General features: G+C 52.5%; 1 protein-coding gene and 1 long non-coding RNA gene across 3 annotated transcripts; one reads left to right on the top strand and one right to left on the bottom strand.

The window, feature by feature from the left end:
* Positions 1-212: 212 nt before the first annotated feature.
* KLF2 (KLF transcription factor 2) lies at positions 213-2,930 on the top strand. The gene is made up of 3 exons (XM_039465661.2): positions 213-385; positions 618-1,431; positions 2,257-2,930. Exons 1-3 carry the CDS (start codon positions 311-313, stop codon positions 2,430-2,432), a joined length of 1,065 nt encoding a protein of 354 aa, XP_039321595.1. The 5' UTR covers positions 213-310; the 3' UTR covers positions 2,433-2,930.
* Positions 2,931-3,781: 851 nt separating this feature from the next.
* Positions 3,782-22,953, bottom strand: LOC141581018 (uncharacterized). Of its 2 annotated transcripts, none has more exons than XR_012513421.1 (3): positions 19,248-22,953; positions 18,348-18,444; positions 3,782-4,422 (listed from the first exon to the last, which is right to left on the bottom strand). It is a non-coding gene; the product is annotated as an uncharacterized LOC141581018 (long non-coding RNA). The 2 variants fall into 2 exon arrangements; XR_012513420.1 differs by having other exon boundaries at positions 18,348-19,351; positions 19,885-22,953.
* Between the last annotated feature and the right edge of the window lie 48 nt (positions 22,954-23,001).

Genomic DNA, 23,001 nt, shown 5'->3' with positions numbered 1-23,001 from the left:
CCTGGAGGCGCGCGAGGGGCCGGGCCGGCCGCGCAGGGCCCGGGCCGCCGCAGTGGCCACGGCCGCCGCCGCCAGCCGGCTTATATACCGCGGCTAAATTTAGGCTGCGCCCGGAGCTCGTCCCCATCCGGGACGCGTTTCCGCCGCCGCTGCTTTGGCCCGGCCCCCGCGCGCCGAGCCTATAAGGCTTGGGCGGTCCCGGCCGCGGCCCGCAGAGCCGTCCCCGCCCGCCCGCGCCCCGACCAGCCCGGCCCCGGGCAGCCACTCACCGGCGTCCCCAGTCCGCGTCCTTCCTCCCCGGGTCCCGGCCATGGCGCTGAGCGAACCCATCCTGCCGTCCTTCTCCACTTTCGCCAGCCCGTGCCGCGAGCGCGGCCTGCAGGAGGTGAGGGCGGCAGGGGCGGCGGGGACCGTGGGCGGCGGGGCTCTGGGTAGTAGAACGTGGGCTGCGGGGTGACAGCGCGCGGAGGCGGGAACCGCAGGCTCAGGAGAGGAGGAGGCGGGCAACGGGGATCGCGGACTCCGGGTGGCAGGAGGCGGGCAGCGGGGCCGGCAGGCAGCAACCCCCGGGCCCCGCCGCCCGCTCACACCCGCGCGCATCGCCCTGTCGCCCGCAGCGCTGGCCGCGCGCAGAGCCCGAGACTGGCGGCACCGACGAGGACCTCAACAGCGTGCTGGACTTCATCCTGTCCATGGGGCTGGACGGCCTGGGCTCCGACGCTGCCCCGGAGCCGCCGCCGCCGCCCCCGCCGCCTGCGTTCTATTACCCCGAACCTGGCGCGCCGCCGCCCTACGGCGCCCCCGCGGGGGGTCTGGTGTCCGAGTTGCTGCGACCCGAGCTGGACACGCCGCCGGGGCCCGCGCTGCACGGCCGCTTTCTGCTGGCGCCGCCCGGCCGCCTGGTCAAGGCCGAGCCCCCCGAAGCGGACGGCGGCGGCTACGGCTGCGCCCCCGGGCTGACCCGTGGACCGCGCGGTCTCAAGCGCGAGGGCGCCCCAGGCCCGGCGGCTTCGTGCATGCGAGGTCCCGGGGGCCGCCCCCCGCCTCCGCCCGACACCCCGCCGCTCAGCCCCGACGGCCCAGCGCGCCTGCCCGCGCCCGGCCCGCGCGCCTCCTTCCCGCCGCCCTTCGGTGGCCCCAGCTTCGGCGCGCCCGGGCCCGGCCTGCATTACGCGCCCCCTGCGCCCCCCGCCTTCGGTCTCTTCGACGACCCGGCTGCCGCCGCCGCAGCCCTGGGCCTGGCGCCTCCCGCCGCCCGCGGTCTCCTTACGCCGCCCGCGTCCCCTCTGGAGCTGCTGGAGGCCAAGCCCAAGCGCGGCCGCCGCTCGTGGCCCCGCAAACGCACCGCCACCCACACCTGCAGCTACGCCGGCTGCGGCAAGACCTATACCAAGAGTTCGCACCTGAAGGCGCATCTGCGCACGCATACAGGTGGGCGGCGCGCACGGGCCGGAGCGCTGGCTGGGGGGCGCGGCAGGAGGGGTCGGATTCCCAGCGCGCGCCAGAAAGTGAATTTAGGACCTCCCTTAGGGCGTGGATCGGGAGGAACGGGCAGGGGGCGCACGCGTAGGACTCTTCGGGAGGCGTGGCTGCGGGTTGGTTGGGGGCATGCAGGACCCCTCCCTAAGGAGGTGTGATCCGAGAAGTTGGGGGGGAGTGCACACGCTGAGGACGAGAGGGGCCTCAGGAGATTGGGAAGGGCACTTAGAAAGCCTGGGGGCGTGGCGAGGGAGACCGTTTCAGAAAGTTGGGGAGGGTGAGCAGGCTTAGGGGCCGCTGGGGACGTGGCTCAGAATCCCCCAGGTTGAGGCTCAGGAAGTTGGGAAGTAGGCGTGCGCTTAGGGACCCGGGAGAGATGCCGCGTCTCAGGAAGCTGGGGAGGGGCGCAGGCTTGGGACTCCTCGGGGGACAAGGCTCAGGACCTTGGGGAGGGAAGGCGAGCTTGGGAAACGTGGAGAGATCCCGTGTCTTAGGATGCTGGAGAGAAGGTGCACGCTTAGGACCTGTGGGGGGCGTGGCTCGAAACAGGGGGCGGTGGATCGTGAGTTCCTCCGGCCCCCTGGGGGTGAGGATGCGGATGGTGGGGAGTTGGGGATGTAGGGCGAGGATCCCTCAGGGGTACAACACTTTAGCCGGGAACGCTTCAAGGCACTGGTTAGGGATAGGTTTCGGGCGCAGGGGTAGCCAGTACCCGTATGTGCCCTGTCCTAGGAAGGAAACTGAGGCTCACTCTCGCCCTCCACCCAACCCCTGCAGGTGAGAAGCCCTACCACTGCAACTGGGACGGCTGCGGCTGGAAGTTTGCGCGCTCAGACGAGCTCACGCGCCACTACCGCAAGCACACGGGCCACCGGCCATTCCAGTGCCATCTGTGCGATCGTGCCTTCTCGCGCTCCGACCACCTGGCGCTGCACATGAAGCGGCACATGTAGCCGGGACGTCCCCGCCCGCCTGCGCGCGGCCGTGGCGGGTCCCACGCGCCGGACGCGGCCCCTTCCCAAACTGTGACTGGTATTTATTGGACCCGGAGAACCGGGCCGGGCACAGCGTGGCTACAGAGGGCCTCCCTCGATGACGACGACGACGCCACTGCCCCAGCCCCCATCTGTGACTGAAGACCCGGTGGGAAAAGACCACGATCCTCCTTGACGAGTTTTGTTTTTCAAAATGGTGCAATAATTAAGTGGCATCTTCCTCCCCCCGGGTCTACACTAGAGGATCGAGGCTTGATGCCTTGTGAGAAATAGCGGCCTTAATTTGTACTGTCTGCGGCATTCTTTTTTATAATATTGTACATAGTGACTGTGATGAATAATTGTATTACTGTACATAGACAGTGGGCATTTTTGGGCTACCTGATTCGTTTTTATAAGATTTTGCTGGGTTTTTTTTTTTAATTAAAAGTTTTGTATCTTTTAAAAAAAAAATCACAGCACTGGTCTGGCTGCTTGGAACTGGGGGCATGGGGCATGTGGGAGGAGGGGGAGCGGCTGGTTTGATGGAGGGCAGCCCCGCTAATCGTGTGTAGTGGGTCCTGCCTCTGCCAACACCGGGGCTGCCAGCTGCTGTGCCCGCCTGCCAGGAACCTGTGGGTTTTTCTGTAAATTTAAACACTGCATTTTAGGACTGAGGGAGGGTTATTTTAAGGTTGTTCTTTGAGCCATAAATTGCCTCTTTGCCCCAGAGCTGGGGAAAGTGCTGGTCCCACTGACGTGGCCGCCTCTATGTTGGAGGAAAAAAAAAAAAAAACCTTACCTCTTCCTGGAAGCCTCTGAGGTTTTTTTAGCCAAATTTCTGGAGTTTCAGCTTTTTTTTTTTTTTTTTTTTTTTTTTGACGGGGTTAACAGGCTGAGTTTTGGATATGTTCTACCCCTTACTCCTCCCCACGTTTAGCAAGTCTTTTCTTAAGGGGTGAGTTCGCCATCTGCTAGGGGAAAACAGTAAAGCCTGCATTTGAGGGCCATTCACGAAGGTCTTTTCCAGATGAGGAAATGGAGGCCCCAAGAGGTAGGTGCGGGGCAGTGGAGTTAATATGTTAGGGCCCTCCAAGGGTCCCTGAACCCCACTGGAAGGGAGCGGTGGCTTTCTGCAATGACCCACAGGTTGTGTATATTAGGCTAGAGGACCCTCCCCTGTAGGTCTCTCCTGGTGCAAAAAATTCACAACACAGCAGAGTCCCTGCCTCGATGGTTGGAGGTGACCAATCGGGAAACCCACCTAGAGAAGAGGGGACACTCGTGAATCCCACCGCCCTGAAAGTCTCGGTCAGGCAAGGACATACTTCACCCCTCAGATTTCCCCTGCCACCCCTCATCTTCCCCATTCTCAGGGGCCCCGGGTAACCATGACCAGCAACCATTGCACAAGTTTCCAGAAAGTGAAAATAGCTTGTAAGCAGCGCCTGCTTTAAAACACTCTCACCCCGTTGCGACAGAGGCTGGGATTTCCTCCCTCCCTCCATCCTTCCTCCTGAGCAGCCCTGAAAACAGCTGAGAGGTGTTTGGTAATCCATGAAAAGCAGAAATGCGAGATGACAATCTGATTCATTTTTCGAGAGTAAATAGCCTGGCCTCACTTCCGCTGGCAATGAAGGGTGTGAATGTCTTTGAGCCTACTCTACCCACCCCACCATGTGTAGCTTCTGCAAAACCGTCCCAAGACGGAATGTTGGCCCCTCAACCTGGGGAACTGATCCTCCTTCTTAAAAGCTGGTCTTCGCAGTGTAGGGGGCAAAAGAAAGACTCGAGAGTGATTTGAAACAGTACTTTTTAAAGGGTCTCCAGGCTTCCCTGTTCAGCTTGGCGATCAAGCTATTTTTCTTGCAGATTTGAAAACATCCTCCAGGTTTCTCCTGGGAGCTTCTGAGTCCAGTGAGAGGCAGGTCGTTAACAGGGCTGAAGCTGTTAAGTTTCTGTTTCTTGCCTGTCTCCAACAGAGAATAGAAAGTGTGATCGTTGAACACATGGTTGTATGTTTCAGTAAGAGACACCCACTCGGGCAGCACTAGGGCATACCGACTAATCCAGAAATATCCCCTCAAGGCCGGGCGCGGTGGCTCACGCCTGTAATCCCAGCATTTTGGGAAGCCGAGGTGGGCAGAACATGAGGTCAGGAGACTGAAACCATCGTGGCTAACACAGTGAAACTCCATCTCTACTAGAAATACAAAAAATTAGCTAAGCGTGGTAGCACCCGCCTGTAATCCCAGACTTAGGAGGCTGAGGCAGGAGAATCGCTTGAACCCGGGTGGCAGAGGTTGCAGTGAGCCAAGATTGTGCCACTGCACTCCAGCCTGACAGAGCGAGACTCTGTCTCAAAATAGACAAAAAAAAAAAAAAAAAAAAAAAAAAGTTCCCTCACTGGTTTTTTTGCCCCTTTCTGACACCCAAATGCCAACTTTCATCAAATATCTTCTGGATCTGTGATTCTCAATGGAGACCGATCCAGTCTGGGGACATTTTTGGTTGTCACAACTTGAGGGTGCTGCTGGTATCTAGTGAATAGAGACTGGGATGTTGGTAAGCATTCTGCAGTGCACAGACAGCCTCCACCGCAGAGAACGGCCCGGCCCCGAAAGTCAGCAGTGCTGAGGTTGACACATCTCCCCTGGTTCCTAAAAGATCATTGCTCTTGTCAGTAAGAAGGTGGTTCTCTGCCAAGAGCAAGCTTTGGTGGCAAATGCCACCCAGGAAAAGATACAAAGAAAACCTTACCCTGGGGCCATCTTCACCTGGTACTCTACAACCCAGTGCCAATGCAAGTTTTTTCTTTCCTTTTTCTCTCTCTCTCTCTTTTTTTTTTTTTTGAGACGGAGTCTTGCCGGGCAGAGTGCAGTGGCACAATCTCAGCTCACTGCAGCCTCTACCTCCTGGATTCAAGCAATTCTCCTGCCTCAGCACCCCCTGTGGCTGGGATTACAGGCGTGCACCATCACATCCAGCTAATTTTTGTATTTTTAGTAGAGACAGTGTTTCGCCATGTTGGCCAGGCTGGTCTCAAACTCCTGACCTCAGGTGACCCATCCACCTCGGCCTCCCAAAGCGCCGAGATTACAGGTGTGAGCCACTGTACCCAGTCTGTCTCTCTCTCCTTTCTTTCTCTGTTTCCTTCCTTCCTTCTTTCCCTCTCTCTCTCTTTCTCTCTTTTTCTCTTTCTTTCTTTATAGAGCAGGGGATTTGTGGTCACTGGCTAAGTTACTTTTTCATGGCTGTGATTTTCACTATACTCTTTCTTTTCCCCAGCCAAAGTTATAATCCAGGCAACCCTAAATTACGGCCCGGGGGCTGCATGCGGCCCCCTGAGGCCATTTATCCGGCCCCCAGCCGCACTTCAGGAAGGGGCACCTCTTTCATTGGTGGTCAGTGAGAGGAGCACAGTATGTGGCGGCCCTCCAATGGTCTGAGGGACAGTGAACTGGCCCCCTGTGTAAAAAGTTTGGGGACGCCTGTTATAATTATTTGTCTATGATGTTTTTCCCCCAATGATACATTTGTATTGTTGCTTTTCCTGGCTGCATAATATTCCTTTTAGATATGGCAGGAGTTGCTTATGCAAGTAAGCACTGTGGGTAAAAGGCTGGAAAGGGTGAAGGTTCTGTTTGGTTTGGTTTGAGACAGGGTCTCATCTGTACACAGGCTGGAGTGCAGTGGCACAGTCTCTACAATCATGCCGTCCTGGGTTCCAGTGATCCTCCCGCCTCAGTCTCTTGAGTAGCTGGGATCACAGGTATGCATCACCATGCCCAGCTAATTTTAAAATTTTTTGTACAGATTGGGTCTCACTATGTTGCCCGGGCTGGGCTCAAACTCCTGAGCTCAAGGAATCCTCTCACCTCAGCCTCCCAAAATGCTGTTATTCTAAGTGTGTACCACCAAGCCCAGCTACGGCGGGGGTCGAGGGAGAGGTGACGGTTTTGAGGGGCTTATTGGCATGGTGCTGGGAGGAGATTTGGGAGCTATTTTTCTGCTAGGCATTTCCTGTCATTCTGGGGGCCCCCGGCACCCAGGCAGGCTGCAGAATGATGTGGTGTGAAGTGGGAGGAGGAAGGGGGACTTGTCAGAGGGTAAGATGTTTAGAGCCTCACCCCTGACTCAGCGCCCGGCCCTGTCAACACGGCTGAGTCAGCACTGGTGCCTGGCAGCCCAGGTGGAGTCCCAGGACGATCGAGCTGGCTTGTCAGGCGCCAGGGCTGAGTGATTCCGCTTGCCCCGGCCTGAGCTGTGTCAGCTGTGCTAGACCAGTGAGCATCAGCCTCGAAGCTGGGCACAGCTCACGCCTGTAATCCCAGTGCTGGGCGGCCGAGGTGGGGGGGATCTAATCCCAGCACTTTGAGGGGACCAAGGCAGGCAGATCACTTGAGGTCAGGAGTTCAAGACCAGCCTGGCCAACATGGTAAAAACCCATCTTTACTAAAAATACATACACACACACACACACACACACACACACACACACACACACACACACACACAATTAGCCAGGCGTGGTGCAGCCACCTTTAATCCCAGCTACTTGGGAGGCTGAGGCAGGAGAATTGCTTGAACCTGGGAGGTAAAGGTTAGATGGCGCCACTGCACTCTATCCTGGGCAGCAGAGGAAGAGTCCGTCTCAAAAAAAAAGAAACCCTCAGACTGGCCACACGATTTGTCGCCTGCACATCAGTTTCCTTGTGTGGAGAATGGGTTTGCTGCTGTGAAAATGAAATGAGAGATTAAAGCTCAGAGCCCAGCCCTGGGGTGTGCCCAGCATAGTGAATGGCCCCTGATGACGTTGATGTGCTTGAATTTTAAGGCCCCTTCCTCCCTCTCTCTCCCCACAACCCTTTTCACTCATCCAGCCACTGATTCATTCATTCATGCATTTATTCAGTCACTCATTCAGCAGATGCTCTAGATGCCTCAGCCTCTCGCCGAGTCCCGGCAAGCAGATGTGACTCGGAATTTCAGAAGTGACTCTGGCCGGGCGTGGTGGCTCACGCCTGTAATCCCAGCACTTTGGGAGGCCGAGGCAGGAGGATCACCTGAGGTCAGGGGTTCGAGACCAGCCTGGCCTACCTGGCGAAACCCCGTCTCTACTAAAAATACAAAAATTAGCTGGGCGTGGTGGTGGGCACCTATAATCCCAGCGACTCAGGAGGCTGAGGCAGGAGATTCGCTTGAACCCGGGAGGCGGAGGTTTCAGTGAGCTGAGATCACGCCACTGCACTCGAGCCTGAGCGACAGAACAAGACTCTGTCTCAAAAAGAGAAAAAAAGAAAGATGTGACTCAGCCTCCAGGCCTTGGAGTCAATGCCAAAACGTTTGTCACATGACCTAACTTCGTGCTAAGGCTGGCCCCTGTGACTTGAGCTTGGGGGCTTTCTTCTGGGCACCTGCAACAAATTAGCTCTTTCAACCCTCCCCATAAGCCAGAGGGTAGCCTAAGCACCCCCATTTTCTAGAGGTGGAAAGTAGGGTTCAGAGAGGGGAAAGTTAGCTAGGGGGCTCGGTGCAGGGGGCAGAGCTGAGGCCCAACCCAGGTCTGCCTGGCCCAGCCCCTGCAATTCCTTCCGTGCCTAGAAACATCAAAATACACCAATGCCCTGTTTCTCTCCACACACAGGATCTGGGGGGTCCTGAAAGCCCTGCTGAGTTCCTTCTAGGCTTCCATCTACAGGGAACCGGGAAGCCTGTTTTCCAGAAATATCCCAGATAGGAAGGGACAAGGAGCCAGGGAGAGGCTGGGTGTATAGGGTTCCCTGAGGTGTCCCATGAGAAGTTAAGAGGAGGCCGGGAGCAGTGGCTCATGCCTGTAGTCCCAGCACTTAGGGAGGCCGAGGCGGGTGGATCACCTGAGGTCAGGAGTTCAAAACCAGCCTGGCCACCATGGTGAAACCCTGTCTGTACTAAGAAAAAAATTTTAAAAATTAGCCAAGCATAGTGGTGTGTGCCTGGAGGCTGAGGGAGGAGAATCAGTTGAACCCAGGAGGCGGAGGTTGCAGTGAGCCAAGATTGCACCATAGCACTCCAGCCTGGGCAAAAAGAGCAAAACTCCGTCTCAAATAAAATAAAATAAAATAAAGAAAAGAGCCACGTTGGCCAGGCTGGTCTCGACTGCCTGAGCTCAGGATCCGCCCGCCTCAGCCTCCCAAAGTGCTGGGATTACAGGCAGGAGCCACTGCACCCAGCCCCAGATTGGTTCTTTTGAAGTGTCCAGTTGAGCAGCTTTAAGTACATTCACAGTGTTATGCAGGCATCACCATGACCCATCTCCAGAACTGAAACTGTGTCTTCATTAAACACTCACTTCCCATTCTGCCTCCCCAGCCCCTGGCACCCACCCTTCTTCCTCCTGTCGCTATGAGTTCCAGCACTCTGAGGACCTCCTAGGAGTGGAATCATACAGTATCTCTCCTTTCGAGTCTAGTTTATTTCACTCAGCATAATGTCTTCACCGTTCATCCACGTGGTAGCATGTGTCAGAATTTCCTTCCTTTTTATGACCCAGTAATATTCCACTGTGTGGAAGGACCTCATTTTGTTCTTTCATTCATTCTTTGATGAACGCTTGGACATTTCCATTCTTTGGCTGCTATGAACATGGGTGTGCAAATACTCATTCTATATCATGAGGTCAGGAGTTCGAGATCAGCCTGGCCAACGTGTTGATACCCCATCTCTACTCCAAATACAAAAATTAGCCGGGTGTGGTGACACAGGCCTGTAGTCTCAGCTACTCAGGAGGCTGAGGCGGGAGAATTGCTTGAACCCAGGAGGTAGAGGTTGCAGTGAGCCGAGATCGTGCCATTGCACTACAGCCTGGGTGACAGAGCAATATTCCATCTCAAAAGGGGAAAAACAACTCATTCCAGCCACTGCTATCAGTTGTGGGGGTATGTCCCTAACAGTGGAATGGCTGGATACTCTTATTTATTTATTATTATTATTATTGAGACAGAGCCTCACTCTGTCACCCAGACTGCAGTGCACTGACACGATCTCAGCTCACTGCAACCTCCACCTCCCAGGTTCAAGCAATCCTCTTGCCTCAGCCTCCGAAGTAGCTGGGATTACAGGCGTGCACAACCATGCCTGGCTAATGTTTGTATTTTTAGTAGAGACGGGGTTTCACCATGTTGGCCAGGCTTGTCTCAAACTCCCGACCTCAAGTGATCCTCCCACCTCGGCCTCCCAAAGTGCTCGGATTACAGGTGTGAGCCGCCACGCCCAGCCTGGGTATCCTTCTTTATTTTTTTATTTTTTATTTTTTATTTTTTTTGAGACGGAGTTTGGCTCTTGTTACCCAGGCTAGAGTGCAATGGCACGATCTAGGCTCACTGCAACCTCCGCCTCCCGGGTTCAAGCAATTCTCCTGCCTCAGCCTCCTGAGTAGCTGGGATTACAGGCATGCGCCACCATGCCCAGCTAATGTTTTGTATTTTTAGTAGAGACGGGGTTTCACCATGTTGACCAGGATGGTCTCGATCTCTGGACCTCGTGATCCACCCGCCTCAGCCTCCCATAGTGCTGGGATTACAGGCGTGAGCCACCGCGCCCGGCTGGGTATCCTTCTTTAAAGCTTTATTTGTGGCTGCTGATAAGCTCAAAAGAGTTTTCCTTTCCTGAACAGCCTGCCTAAGAGCCACCCACTCAGGCTAAGAATCTTCTACAAGCATCCCCAAGGGCTTAGATTCACACCAGCCGGCGCCTGTCGCCTCGGCCTGCCACACGCTGGGCCTCGGTTTCCTCTCTGAAATGGGGTGACGGCGCAGAGTAGTAGGAGCATGGCCAGTGCTCTGGCCTTGGGGGCCACCCGGAAATCGGGGTTTTGCAGCAACCTGGGTTGTGCAGAGAGGCAGGGGCTGTTGGGGAGATGGACGGGCCTGCGGCGGAGGTGCTGCTCACACCCGGCACACCCTCGCACCGCCTGCTCAGCCCACAGCCTGCTTTGCGCGGCCTGCTCCTCTCCCCACCCAGGTCCCGGCCATCCCAAGACAGCCTCCTCCAGAGGGGACACAGACCCCTGGACACCAGACCCAGACACCCTTAGACAGGCCAGAGCCTGAGCTGAAAAGCCCTCATTATGCAGGGTGGGGAAACTGAGGCCCAGATACCCAAAGCCTCCAGCAGGTAGACACCAGGCAACCCTCATGGGTCTTGGGGTCTTCCTGAGCCACAAATGCAAATCCCACAGGAGAAGCTGGTCCCACAGGCAGGGTTCCTGCCAGGGATGTGGCTTGCCAGGATTTGACCCTGTTTTAACCCAGAGAAGCCTGGTGTGGTGGCTCAGACCTGTAATCCCAGCACTTTGGGGGGTTGAGGTGGGAGGATCGCTTGAGGCTGGGAGTTTGAGAGCTGCCTGGGGAACATAGCAAGATCCCATCTCTTAAAAAAAAAAAAAAAAAAAAAAAAAAAGGTCAGCAAGGTGGCTCACGCCTGTAATCCCAGAACTTTGGGAGTCTGAGGCGGGTGGATCACCTGAGGTCAGCAGTTTGAGACCAGCCTGGCCAACATGGTGAAACCCTGTCTCTGCTAAAAATACAAAAATTAGCCGGATGTAGTGGCGCGTGCCTGTAATCCCAGCTACTCAGGAGGCTGAGGCAGGAGAATCGTTTGAACCCAGGAGGTAGAGGTTGCAGTGAGCTGAGATCATGCCACTGCACTCTAGCCTGGGCAACAGAGTGAGACTCCATCTCGAAAAAAAAAAGAAGAAAAGAAAAAAGCCAGGCGCGGTGGCATGCATCTATAGTCCCAGCTACCCAGGAGGCTGAGGCGGGAAGATCACGTGGGCCCAGGAGTTTGAGGCTACAGTGAGCTATGATTGCACCACTGCACTCTGGCCTGGGTGACAGAGCAAGGTCCTGTCTCCAATAAATAAATTATTTTTATAATTTAAATTATAAATTTCATTAAAATTTTATAAAAATTAATTTAATTTGGCTGGGAGCAGTGGCTTACAGCTATAGTCCCAGCACTTTGGGAGGCTAAGATGGGCAGATCATGAGGTCGGGAGTCCAAGACCAGCCTGATCAACATGCTGAAATCCCATCTCTACTAAAAATACAAAAATTCGCTGGGTGTGGTGATGCATGCCTATAATCCCAGCTACTCACAAGGCTGAGGCAGGAGAATCACTTGAACCCAGAAGGTGGAGGTTGCAGTGTGTCAAGATTACACCACTGCACCCCTGCCTGGGTGACAGAGCGAGACCCTGTCTCTAAATAAATAATATAATCTAGAACAATGTGAATGGAACATTTCATTGGCAAGCTATTTTGTTTTTCCCTCCCTCCCTCCACTACCTCACCACCTTCTTTTTTAAAACATAAGGAGTCTATAAACCTGTGAGACCTATCGGGCAGCTGTAGGACACTCCACCCAACAGCAGACACACTTTCTTCTCGAGAGTGCAAGAAACATTCCCTGGGAGAGCCCACAAAAGAAATCCAGGGCATTGAAAAGGATCGCGATTCTACAAAGTATGTTCTCCGACCACAATGGAATGAAATGAGAAATCAGAAACAGAGAGAAATTTGGCAAACTCAAGAATCATTTCACCATGTGGAAATTCAAGAATGCACTTGTAAAGACAAGGAGAACCTACTCCAAGATTCATTAGAAAATCAGAGCGTTCGAGACCAGCCTGGGCCACATGGTGAAACCCCATCTGCAGAAAAAATACAAAAAATGAGCCGGGCGTGGTGTCGTGCGCCTATAATCCCAGGTACTTGGGAGGCTGAGGTGGGAGGATTGCTTAAGCCAGGAAGATGAAGGCTGCAGTGAGCCATGATCACATCACCGCACACCAGTCTGGGCGACAAAGTGAGACCCTATCTCAAAAAAAAAAGGGGGGGTCACTTGTGGTGACTCACACCTGTAATTCCAGCACATTGGGAGGCTGACGCAGTCAGGTTGAGACCAGTCTGGCCACCATGGAAAAACCCCATGTCTATGAAAAATACAGAAAAACCTAGCTGGGCATGGTGGTGGACACCTGTAATCCCAGCTACTTGGGAGGCTGAGAGGAGAATCGCTTGAACCTGGGAGGCAGAGGTTGCAGTGAGTCGAAATTGTGCCATTGCACTGCAGCCTGGGTGACAGAGAGAAACTCCACTTAAAAAAAAAAAAAAAAAAAAAAAAAAAAGACAAAACCAGGCATGGTGGCTCACGCCTGTGATCCCAGCACTTGGGATGCTGAGGCAGGTGGATATCCTGAGGTCAGGAGTTCAAGAGCAGCCTGGCCAACATGTTGAAACCCTGTTTCTACTAAAAATACAAAAATTAGCTGGGCGCGGTGGCGGACGCCTGTAATCCCAGCTACTCGGGAGGCCGAGGCAGAAGAATTGCTTGAACCTGGGAGGTGGAGGTTGCAGTGAGCTGAGATCGTGCCATTGCACTCTAGCCTGGGCGACGAACGAAACTCCACTTTGAAAACAAAAAAAGACAAACAGAAAATCCTAGCCGGGGATTGAGTTCCTGAGTGGGACGGGTCCGGCTTTGTGCAAGGGTTCCGTGCCCCTGAAACTCTCTCTGCAGATAGTGGATGTGCATGAGCCTCTGGATGTGGCCCAGTGAGTTCTGAGGGATCCCGTGGGCTCATGGCTTCTAGAGAGGATGATTCCCCCAAGCCATCTGTGCTCCCCACAGCTTTAAGGCTGCCAATGGGGACTCCACTGGAGGTCTGCTTCTGGGGGGCTGCCACGTGTCCCCAGCTTTACTCAGGCCCCTCCCACAACAGCCTCCCCTGCTCCCATCAAAATCTCCAGATCCTCCAACTCCTGTGGCCCTTCCCCAATCCCACATCTTTGCACAGGCTGTTCCTTATGCCAAAAAGCCCTTCCTATGTGTCCGTGGGGCAAACGCCTGTCTGCCTTCCAAGACCTGGCTCCGGCATTGCCTCCACCAGGAAGCCTGCCCTGATTCCCATAGAGGAGCCCCAGCCTACCCTGAGCCAACTCAGACCTCACAGGGTGGGAGTGCCAGATCTGTGGCTGACTCCTCCGTCCCACTAGGCCGGGCAGCAGCAGAGAGGGGTGCTGAATGACAGGGGATCTGGCTGACAAGAGGCCAGGACCGTGAAGGGGGCAGTGGTTTTCCTCCCCTGTCATAGTCACACAGCATCCCAGGCTTCCTGGGATGACAGAATTTCTGGTTCCAAGGCCAAGATGATGCTGGGCAGAGCGTACAGTGTGTGGTGTAGACGGGACTTGGATCCTCTGGCCCTGACTGTCTGGAGATGCCGGGTAGTGTGTAACGTGCGGTGTAGACAGGACTTGGATCCGTCAGCCCTCGCTGCCTGGAGATTTGGGCAGAGCACATAGTGTGCAGTGTAGACAGGATTCAGAGTCCCTCAGCCCTGGCTGTCCCTACCTCTGCCACCTGCCTCCCGGCCATGGCCCTGGGCGCACGCCTGGCCCTCTCTGAGCTGGAGCTCCCTCCCCGGGGCTGGTGAGAAAAGTAAACCAGAAATCGTTGTTTCCTCCCACCCTGCTGGGCTCCGTCCTCTGAGTGGCTAGAATCCCATCTGGGGGCCATCTGGTGGGGCCAGGAGCTGGCATGAGAGCCAGCATGTTGGCTCGGCCATCCATCTGTCCACGGGCCACTCTTTGAGACACGCGACTCTAAATGTTCACAGTCATTCAGGAAATAGCACCTCGCCCACCGAATGCCGGGCGCCACTCCATAGGCTGCCACCAGAAGTCCTGCCTTCTACATCCCGAATTGCCCTCCACATTCAACCTTGACCCCAAGTTGGCCTTTCTGGGGACTGTCCCAAGATCGAGAGACACACTTCACAGCCACGCCCTCGTCTGCAGCCTCGGAGCTGTGAGATGTTCCAGCTCGAGGGAAAAATCTCAGGAATCAGGAGCCTGGCCAGCCCCATCCCGCTCCTCCTGGCTTTAATGTAACTCAGGGCACCGATCCTGGCTCTTGGGGCAGAATTCTTCACATTCCCACTGTGTTTCCGTTGAACCCCAAACCGCAAACACGTCCTGACATCTCATTTCCTCAACGCGCCCCCAGGCTGACTCGGGCCACCTTGCCGGGGGCTCGTTTTGAGTCACACAGAGGTTTGTCAAGGGAAGGGTTTCTCATCTCAGAAGCTGGAGGCCGTTCCCACCAACCTCTCTCACTGCATCTGTGCAATTGCAGGCGGGGTTAGCTCTTCCCTGATGCTGGGATCTGAGCTCTCCGTGGCTCGGGAGGCACGGGCCAGGAGCCCTGGACAAATCTGAGCTCAGTTCCTCATGTCACCACTGTCAATCTCAGGCACAGGAAGGCGGCTGTCAGCCTCTTTCCTCCTCTGTAGAGCTGGGCTTTTAGCAGCGATCCTGGCCGGGCTCTGTCGGTGGATGGAATCTGTACTGTGCCTGGAACATGGTAGGTGCTCAGTGAAGGAACGGCGGCCTTTAGTAAGAGAGAGGGAGAGAGGGCTGCGCATGGTGGTGTGGGTCTGTCCTCCCAGCTACTTAGGAGACTGAGGCAGAAAGATCCCTAGAGGTCAGGAGGTCACGACTGCAATGAGCTGTGATTGCACCCCTGCACTCCAGCCTGGGCAACAGAGTAAGATCCTGTCTCTAAAATAATAGTTTACTGAACTCCTGACCTCAGGTGATCCACCCACCTCAGCATCCCAAAGTGCTGAGATTACAGGCGTGAGCCACTGCGCCTGGCCTCATAATAATTTCTAAAAAATTATCCTAAACATAATTTCTAGGCTGGGTGCGGTGGCTCACGCCTATAATCCCAGCACTTTGGGAGGCCAAGGCAGGCAGATCACCTGAGGTCAGGAGTTCCAAACCAGCCTGGCCAACATGGTGAAACCCCGTCTCTACTAAAAATACAAAAATTAGCCAAGCGTGGTGGTGCGTGCCTGTAATCCCAGCTACCAGGAGGCTGAGGCAGGAGAATCCTTTGAACCCAAGAGGCAGAGGGTGCAGTGAGCCAAGATCTAGTCACTCTACTCCAGCCTGGGAGACAAAGCGAGACTCTGTCTCAAAAAAAAAAAAAAAAAAAAAAAAAAAACAGTTGGGATGTTCATCACAGCACTATTCATAATAGCCAAAAAGTAGTAACAACCCAAGTGTCCATTAGAGAATGAATAAGAAAACTGTGGTACATCCATACAATGGAATATTACTCAGCCATGAAAAGGAAGGATGCACTGCTCCATGCTGCAGCATGGATGAGCCCCAAAACATGCTGAGAGAAGCCAGACACAAAAGGCACATAATAGTGTGAGATTCCATTGATCCGAAATGCCCAGAACAGGCGAATCCATAGAGATGGGAAGCAGATGAGTGGCTGCCAGGGGCTGGGGGAGGGGAGTGGGGAGTGACTGCTGATTCGGATGGAGTCATCTCTTGGAGGGACGCAAATGTTCTGGAATTAGAGATGATGGTGGTGCAAACCTTGTGGATGTACTAAATGCCACTAAATTGTACACTTAGTGGTTAATTTTATGTTATGTGCATTTCAGCTCCATTTTAAGATTTTAAAAAAGCAATGGAGAATAAGCTGCTTCTATAGTAAAACATTTTTTTTGAGATGGAGCCTTGCTCTGTTGCCCAGGCTGAAGTGCAGTGACACAATCTGAGCTCACTGCAAACTCTGCCTCCCGGATTCAAGTGACTCTCCTGCCTCAGCCTCTCGAGTAGCTGGGATTAAGGCGCCCGCCACCACACCTGGCTAATTTTTGTATTTTTAGTAGAGATGAGTTTCACCATGTTGGCCAGGCTGGTCTCAAACTCCTGACCTCAAGTGATTGACCTGCCTCAGCCTCCCAAAGTGCGGGGATTACAGGCATGAACCATCATGCCTGGCCACATTTCTATTTTTAATACAATTCATTTGTCAATATAAAATAAAATTTGGACTCATCCACTGACTAATTAAAGGATAAACAAAATGTGGTCTATCCATCTATCCAGACAACGGAATAGTATTCAGTCTTAAATAAGAAATTCTGGGCCGGGCACGTGGCTCACGCCTGTAATCCCAGCACTTTGGGAGGCTGAGGTGGGTGGATCACCTGAGGTCAGGAGTTCAAGACCAGCCTGACCAACATGGAGAAACCCCGTCTCTACTAAAAGTACAAAAAAAGTAGCCCGATGTGGTGGCTCACGCCTGTAATCCCAGCTACTCAGGAGGCTGAGGCAGGAGAATTGCTTGAACCCAGGAGGCGGAGGTTGCCAGGTTGCCGTAAGCCGAGATTGCGCCATTGCACTCCAGCCTGGGCAACAGGAGTGAAACTCCATCTCAAAAAAAAAAAAAAAAAAAAGGAAAGAGTCTGACACATGCTCCAGTAGGAATTACGATAAGTGAAATATGCCAGACACAGAAAGATAAATACTGTGAGTCCACTTACAGGCAGTCCCTAGAGTCATCAGTTTCATAGAGACACAAAGTCGAATGGTGGGTGCGAGGGGCTGGGGGAGGAGGGAAAGAGGAGCGAGTGTTTAGTAGGGGTAGAGTTTCAGTTTTACAAGACGAAAAGCGCTCTGGTGCGTAACATGAATGGGCCGGGGTGAGCCAGGAGGGCTGAGGGCCCTGAGACAAGAGAAAGGATGACCGTTCCAAGGCTTTGCACAGATGCTCAGACAGAACCAGGCCTCCAAAAGGCTGAGAATCCCTGGAAGTTTTCCTGGGCTGGAAGGGCTCAGCTCTGAGGAACAGTCTTGGCCAAGGGCCTGGAGAACCGCCCGTCTCCCCGGGCTCAAGCACTCCGACTCCTCAAGTTTAAATGCAGGCGCTCTCTACACATGAGCGCCAAAGCATTTCCAGTAAGTCTCATTGTTAGCTATAAAAAGAACCACTGTCGAAGCAGAGGCGAGCTCATGATGCGCCCAGGCAGTGCCACAGAGCGGCAATGGCATCTGTCCCTGTCAAATGGAAATTCCCCTGGCCAAGCCTCTGAATTCAAGTGAGCATCTTGGCCTTGCATGTGACCACCTATCCCTTCGTACCATTGCATGGAATGGGGACACAAGGCTGGGACCTCCCCTCCACCACACCAATTTCCTTTACAACGAGATTCCATTCTTATAACGAGGAAGAATGTAGCAGCTTAGTTAATAGAGACAGAGCGCCTCTTGTTAGGTTCTTGAATAGGAGAGAGAGAATATATGGGCCCTGCTCTAAAACTCCAAAGTATTCCTTGGATACAAAATTAGCCAGGCATGGCGGCACACACCTGTAGTCCCAGCTACTCGGGAGGCTGAGGCAGGAGAATAACTTGAACCCACGAGGTTGAGGTTACGGTGAACCAAGACTGCAGGAGGCCGAGGCAGGTGGATCACCCGAGTTTGGGAGTTCGAGACCAGCCTGACCAACATGAAGAAACCCCGTCTCTACTAAAAATACAAAATTAGCTGAGTGTGGTGCATGCCTGTAATCCCAGCTACTCGAGAGGCTGAGACAGGAGAATTGCTTGAACCCGGGAGATGGAGGTTACAGTGAACCAAGATTGTGCCACTACATTCCAGCCTAGCAACAGAGTAAGACTCTCTCTCAAAAAAAAAAAAAAAAAAAGCCGAGCGCAGTGGCTCATGCCTATAATCTCAGCACTTTGGGAGGTCGAGGTGGGCGGATCACCTGAGGTTGCGAGTTCAACACCAGCCCAACCAACATGGTAAAACACTGACTCTACTGAAAATACAAAATTAGCTGGGCGTGGTGCAAGCCTGTAATCCCAGGTACTCAGCAGGCTGAGGCAAGACAATCACTTGAACCTGGGAGGCAGAGGTTGCAGTGAGCCAAGATCGTGCCATTGCACTCCAGCCTGGGCAACAATTGCAAAACTCCATCTAAAAAAAAAAGTGGTTAAAAAAAAAAAGTTGTTAAAATGGAGTTGGATATGATGGCACATACCTGTAGTCCCAGTTACTCGGGAGGCCAAGGTGGGAGGGAGGTTCACTTGAGCTGAGGAGTTTGAATCCAGCCCGGGCAACACAGCAAGACCCTGTCTCTAAAAAAATAAAAATGAATAAAAATTTTATAGGAAAAAAATAAATTTAGGCCAGTGGCTAAATAGGCTCACACCTGTAACCCCAACACTTTGGCAGGATCCCTTGAGCTCAGGAGTTTGCAACCAGCCTGGGCAGTGTAGTGAAACCCTATCTGTAGGAAACGTAGAAAACTAGCCAGGCGTGGTGTTGCATGCCTGTAGCCCCAGCTATTCAGAAGGTTGAAATGGGAGGATCACTTGAGCCCGAGAGGTGAAGGCTGCAGTGAGCCGAAAGTGGGTTACTGCACTGTCCAGCCTGGGTGACAGAGTGAGACCCTGTATCCATAAATAAATACGTAAAATAAAATAAATGGATACATTTTTAAATGGCTAAAATGGTAGGTTTCATGTTTTTTATCATAATGAAAATGTTATTTTTGAGACAGAGTCTCGCTGTGTCATCCAGGCTGGAGTGCAGTTACGCAATCTTTGCTCATTGCAACTTCTACCTCCCAGGTTCAAACAATTTTTATGCCTCAGCCTCCCAAGTAGCTGGGGTTACAGATGCACATCACCACATCTCACTAAGTCTCGTATTTTTAGTAGAGACGGGGGTTTTCCCTGTTGGCCCACCTGGTCTCAAACTCTTGGCCTCAAATGATACTCTCGCCTAGGCCTCCCAAAGTGCTGGGATTGCAGGTGTAAGCCACCGACCTTGGCCATGATTTAAAAAAAAAAAAAAAAAAGCCAGGCACAGTGGCCCTAACCTTAACCCTAAAAAAAACCCAAAAAAACAAAAGTTAGCCAGGCATGGTGGCACACACCTGTAGTCCCAGCTACTCAGGAGGCTGAGGCAGAAGAATCGCTTGAACCCAGGAAGCAGAGGTTGCAGTGAGCCGAGATCATGTCACTGCACTGGGCGACGGAGCTAGAATTAAAAAATAAAAATACTCACTACCACTCTTACTACGTTAGTTGAGCATCTAGAATATGCCCTGAGGGATAGCTGTTCCGACCTCTCTGGGTTTTTATTTATTTATTTTTTCTGAGATAGAGTCTCTGTTTTGCCCAGGCTGGAGTGCAGTGGCACAGTCTTGGCTCACTGCAGCCTCCGCCTCCTGGGTTCAAGCAATTCTCCTGCCTCAGCTCCCTCCCAAGTAGCTGGGATTACAGGCATGCACCCCCGTGCCCAGCTAATTTTGCAGTTTTAGTAGACACAGGGTTTCACCATGTTGGTCAGGCTGGTCTCGAACTCCTGACCTTGTGATCTGCCCCCCTCAGCCTCCCAAAGTGCTAGGATTACAGGTGTGAGACACCGCACCTGGCCAATGACCTCTGTTTTATAGACGAACAAAAATGGGGACTCCAAGTAGTGATTTGAGTTCCCCAAGGTCATGCTCCCCAGAGGTGAAGCTATTTTCACACCAACTCTGACTCCAGGCTGTGCCTTTTCCAAGATACCTGTTGCCTCTCCATGGCTTCAGTATCTTCTCTGGTCCACCTTAGAGGAAGAGAAACCACAGGTATCTTGCTCCAGGATCTAGAACCGGAAAAGAACCCAGGGTCCTGGTCCACCATATTGTTCTCTTAGAACAAGGATCCTCATTTCCTTTACAAAGTGTGTTTATAGTTGAACAATTGATACATCTTGTCTTGGGTCTTTTTTTTTGGCTCCTGGAGTGGAAATTCTGCCCTTTGTCCTTAGTACAAAGAAATAATGTCCATTGCAGACCAGGATCTCAAAGTCCTTATGTTTCTGGCCTCAGAAAGGGCTCTTGCTCTCCCCGGTGAAGGTTATTATGGGAAAACCAATGGAAAGTCACAGAACTGCTCATTTATTAGACTAGTATTTTTTTGCAGTGGTGTTTTAAAAGCTTACGAGATATATTATTGATATATAACATATTGATCTAATTACACGTTGTTAATATATTATTGAGACATATAGCGGAGTTTTTTGTTGTTTTATTTTTAGAGTTGGGGTCTTGCTCTGTCACCCAGGCTAGAGAGCAGTGGTGCCATCATAGCTTACCCTAGCCTCTAACTCCTGGCCTCAACTGATCCTTCTGCCTCAGCCTCCCAAAGTGCTGGGATTACAGGCATGAGCCACCATGCCCAGCCTGTATATTAGTGTTATTTGAACTAGCATTTTCCCCCTTAACTATGAAATTAAGGTTATCAAGAGTGAGCAAAATATTTTAAATAAAGATGAGACTACAAAATAACGTTTATTCAATTTGTCTTTTTTTAAATTATGTGAGATCCTAAAATATGTGTCTTTTTAGAGACTTGAATGGTCATCTTAAGGACTTTTAGAGTTAGAAAGGTCTTCACTGGGCCAGGTATGGTGGCTGACACCTGTAATCCCAGCACTTTGGGAAGCCAAGGTGGGCGGATCACTTGAGGTCAGGAGTTCAAGACCAACCCGGCCAACATGGTGAAACCTCATCTCTACTAAAAATACACAAATTAGCCGGGTGTGGTGGTGCACACCTGTATTCTCAGCTACTTGGGAGGCTGAGGCAGGAGAATTGCTTGAGGCCAGGAGTTCCAGACCAGCTTGGGCAACCTAGAGAGGCCTCATCTCCATGAATAATTTCTTTTTTTGAGACAGAGTCTTATCCTGTTCCTCCAGGTTGCAGTGCAGTGGCACGATACTGGGTCACTGTAACCTCCACCTCCTGGGTTCAAGTGACTCTTCTGCCTCAGCCTCCCGTGTAGCTGGGATTACAGTTGCCCGCCACCATGCCTGGCTAATTTTTTGTAATAATTTTAGTAGAGATAGGGTTTTACCATGTTGGCCAGGCTGGTCTCGAACTCCTGACCTCAGATGATCCACCCACCTCGGCCTTCCAAAGTGCTGGGATTACAGGCATGAGACACCGCTTCTGGCCAATTTTTAAAAAGTAGCCGGGCATAGTGGCACATGCCTGTGGTTCCAGCGACTCAGGAGGTTGAGGTGGGAGGATGGCCTGAGCCCAGGACATCGAGGCCGCAGTGAGCTGTGTTTGCACCACTGCATTCCAGCCTGGGCAACAGGGCAAGACCCTGTCCCCAAAACAAAACAAAACCAGAAAGCAAATCAAGGAATGATAAAGAGCCACGTGGCTCACGCCCGCAATCCCAGGACTTTGGGAGGTTGAGGCAGGTGGATCACTTGAGGTCAGGAGTTTGAGACCAACCTGGCCAACATGACGAAATCCCATCTCTACTAAAAAGACAAAAATTAGCCGGGCATGGTGGCGGGCATCTATAATTCCAGGTACTCGGGAGGCTGAGGCAGGAGAATCGCTTGAACCTGGGAGGTGGAAGTTGCAGTGAGCCAAGATCATGGCACTGCACTCCAGCCTGGGCAACAAGAGCAAAACTCCATCTCAAAAATAATAATAATATAATAAAAATAAAGACCCACTCAACGTAAACATGACTCTACCCTGGCAAGCCCACATCACGTCATCTCTTTGGAATAAGCTCGTGATAACCATCGGATTTCCATTTCCCTTTAGGTTTTTCCAAAAACAGCTCATGATACAATTTGTACAGGTCCTAGTAACTTCTACTGGGGAAAATTTTGGGAAAAAAAAAAAACAAACCAGAAAACAAAAAACAAAGTAGCATGTTTCAAAGGAACCCGATCTGATAAGGGGGTAGAAATATTTAGTCCATTATTTCAAGAGGCAGTTTCTTTGTTTCCCAGAGGCTTCCTGGACAGTTTTAAAAATAGCCTTCCACAACTGTTCCAGGACGAGAATGTCCTTTTACATAAAACTGGCTTTGAAGATGTGATTTCATTTACTCAGAGGAGGCTGGCGATCATCTGTCATCCTTTTCCGAAACACAGCTTGGACCGGGCAATGTGGGCCCTTGAATTCCAGGCGAACACAGGAGTCCAAACTGGGTTGCTGGATGGGGAGAAGGTGGAGGGTTCCCACAAAGGGGATGTGACCCTTTACGATCTGGAGGCAAAATGCAACGGGGTTATAGGCAAAAGTTGCTTCTTTTGGCCGGGCACATATGCCTGTAATCCTAGCACTCTGCGAGGCAGAGGCAGGTGGATCACCTGAGGTCAGGAGTTCGACCAGCCTTGGCAACATGGCAAAACTCTGTCTCTACTAAAAATTGCAAAAATTAGCCAGACATGGTGGTACGCACCTATAGTTCCAGCTTGGGAGGCTGAGGCAGGGGAATCACTGGTACCTGGGATACAAAGGCTGCAGTGAGCTGAGACTGAGCCACTACACTCTAGTCTGGGTGACAGAGCAAGACTCTGTCTAAAAAAAAAAGGCTGGGCACAGTGGCTCACGCTTGGAATCCCAGCACTTTGGGAGGCTGAAGTGGGTGGATCACAGGGTCAGGGGTTCAAGACCAGCCTGACCAACATGGTGAAACCCCATCTCTACTAAAATAACAAAAATTAGCCAGGCATAATGGCGAATGCCTGTAATCCCAGCTACTCAGAAAGCTGAGGCAGGAGAATCACTTGAACCCAGGAGGCGGAAGTTGCAGTGAGCCGAGATCATGGCACTGCACTCCAGCCTGGGCGACAGGGGGAAGACTCTGTTTCTTAAAAAAAAAAAA

Source organism: Saimiri boliviensis, chromosome 14 (genome assembly GCF_048565385.1).
Source record: "Saimiri boliviensis isolate mSaiBol1 chromosome 14, mSaiBol1.pri, whole genome shotgun sequence".
NCBI lineage: Eukaryota > Metazoa > Chordata > Mammalia > Primates > Cebidae > Saimiri > Saimiri boliviensis.
Note: the sequence above shows the minus strand (reverse complement) of the source record. Positions and strands in the feature narration are given on the sequence as shown.